This window comes from Guillardia theta, assembly GCF_000315625.1.
Source record: "Guillardia theta CCMP2712 unplaced genomic scaffold GUITHscaffold_40, whole genome shotgun sequence".
In the NCBI taxonomy this organism is placed as follows: Eukaryota; class Cryptophyceae; order Pyrenomonadales; family Geminigeraceae; genus Guillardia; species Guillardia theta.
In genome coordinates, this window is record NW_005434634.1 from 48,421 (window position 1) to 50,731 (window position 2,311).

The following is a 2,311-nucleotide window of genomic DNA, read 5'->3' on the forward strand; positions in this document are numbered from 1 at the left end:
GAGGAGGAGGAGGAGGAGGAGGAGGAGGAGGAGGAGGAGGAGGAGGAGGAGATTACATTGACGAGTGATGTCAGGCGGCTATTCCTAGACTGAGAAATCACGAAGCAAGCTGTAAACTCTTCCTCAATAGCAAATGTGACGCACCGAAATTGAAGGTCGGAGGCAATGACGATGATGGTGGTGGATATGATGATCATTGAGATGATGATGCTTGAGATGTAGATGATGTAGGAGGTTCTGATGATGATGATGATGATGATGATGATGATGATGATGATGGTGGTGGTGATGATGATGATGATGATGATGATGATGATGATGATGATGGTGGTGATGATGATGATGGTGGTGGTGATGATGATGATGATGATGATGATGATGATGATGATGATGGTGGTGGTGATGATGACGGTGATGATGACGACGACGATGACGATGACGAAACAAGACTTTTTTCATTGTTGTTGCTACTTTTGTGATCGCCCAGTGATATCAAAGAATTGAGGAAGCATATGATTGAACATAACGTGGCAGAACGGAGAAATTTTCAAGAATCCAGACCTTGCGAATACCTTGGAGGCGCTGGGAAAGCAAGGGAGTCAACTTTTCTATCAAGGTCAAATAGGAAGAGACATTGTTGATACGGTACAATTACCATCTTTCACCATCATTGCAGCGAGTTACATGTTGGTTCGTGCAGTTGAGAAGTTCCGGTCCCCCAAAGACTATCAGAGCTGGTTTGTTGACGATGGAAGATCTTTCAAATTACAAGTATGTTCTGAATGTGTATCATATCACATTCACCTTACATTTGAGTTGCAGGGCAGTTTGGAGGAGAGTGGTTAACACAACCTATCGAGGATATCAGGTGTGAAGAAGGAGAAATTCGTTTCAGATGCTGAAAAATTGCTGTTGTTCCTCTTCTTTCGCGTTTTTTCTTTCTGTTGTCTTTGCTTTTCTCTTCCTTTCTCTCGTCATCGTCTCTTCCCCTCGTTGTCTCTCCCTCCTGCTTGTCCTCCTCCTCCTCCTCCTCCTCCTCTTACCTGTCCTCCTCCTCCTCCTCCCACTCTCTCTTCCCTGATGTCATTACTCAGGTGTTGGGGATGAGCCCGCCGTCGGCAGGAGGAGTGACGATGGCGAACGCTCTCAACGTCATGGAAGGGTTTGACTTGAAGAGCATGCCGAAGCACGGCGTAGAGAATCTGCACCGTATGATCGATGGGATGAACATGGGTGAGATATTGTTTCAGGAGAGGGAGAAAGGTTACCTGGTTCGAGTTTCAAAGTCTGTTTTCTGTTCAGTTTGTCATCATTGTATATCATTGGATTGCCCTTGTCTTTGTACTCGCACCTGTGCTGATTCCAAGGTGTACATTTTTGATTTTTCATCGACATGTTTGTCTTGTTCTCATCTCCGATCGTCTCCATCTGATCAGCTTGCTCAGCATGGGCGGACAGGAACAAATATCTTGCTGATTCCGACTGGGTTGACATCCCAGTGAGATATGAAAACGACGAGTACTGTCAGCAGTTTACCAGCAGCTCGACCTGTCCGATTGGATGCGGGTGGGAAATGCAAGACGGAGGGTCGGAGGAGGGGAAGTTTGCAATGAGCGGAGGGAGGCAAATTTCAGGATGTAGAGCCATAGGGTTGTTGAGCAAGGATTATGCGAATGCGCGAAGAGATCGGTTCAGCAATCTGTTTAGGTGATGATGTTGAGATTGAGAACTGACAAGCTTCGCTGATGTTATGAGTAGGATTGCTCCTGTTCCCCTGCCTCCTGGCAATTTCAGCAAGATCTCTGATGATACTTGGCTTGCTGATTACAAGGACAAGTTGGTGCTTGCTGGGTTAGTGTGAGGGAGTTTGAGAGGTTTGCAGAGTTGGGACAACACACCTTTCGATCGTTGACAGGTGATGATGATGATGATGATGATGGAGATGATGATGATGATGATGATGAAGATGATGATGGAGATGATGATGATGATGATGATGATGATGATGATGATGATGATGATGATGATGATGATGATGGAGATGATGATGATGATGATGATGATGATTATGGCGATGATGATGATGGTGAAGATGATGATGATGGAGTTGGAGATGATGATGCTGCTGAGGCTGATGATGATGATGATGATGGAAATTTTGGTGGTGGCGGCGGAGGGTTGGTGGTGGTTGCTGTTGATGATGAAGTAGATGGGGTAACATGATTTCGATGACAACAACTATCGAAGAAAACTTGGGAACTGGAATAGTTGTCAACGGTGATAGGGGAAGGCGGAAGGAGGAGGAGGAGGA

The 2,311-nt window shown here is 45.7% G+C and overlaps 1 protein-coding gene across 1 annotated transcript in view; it reads left to right on the plus strand.

The window, feature by feature from the left end:
* Positions 1-1,861, plus strand: part of GUITHDRAFT_109538 (hypothetical protein) — a gene marked incomplete at both ends in the record, with an annotated part of 2,918 nt that extends 1,057 nt beyond the window's left edge. Inside the window, 6 exons of the mRNA XM_005831340.1 lie at positions 535-645; positions 701-771; positions 823-868; positions 1,095-1,233; positions 1,446-1,707; positions 1,759-1,861. Of these exons, the coding sequence (XP_005831397.1) occupies positions 535-645; positions 701-771; positions 823-868; positions 1,095-1,233; positions 1,446-1,707; positions 1,759-1,861 (732 nt within the window). The remainder of the gene's footprint in view (positions 1-534; positions 646-700; positions 772-822; positions 869-1,094; positions 1,234-1,445; positions 1,708-1,758) is intronic.
* Between the last annotated feature and the right edge of the window lie 450 nt (positions 1,862-2,311).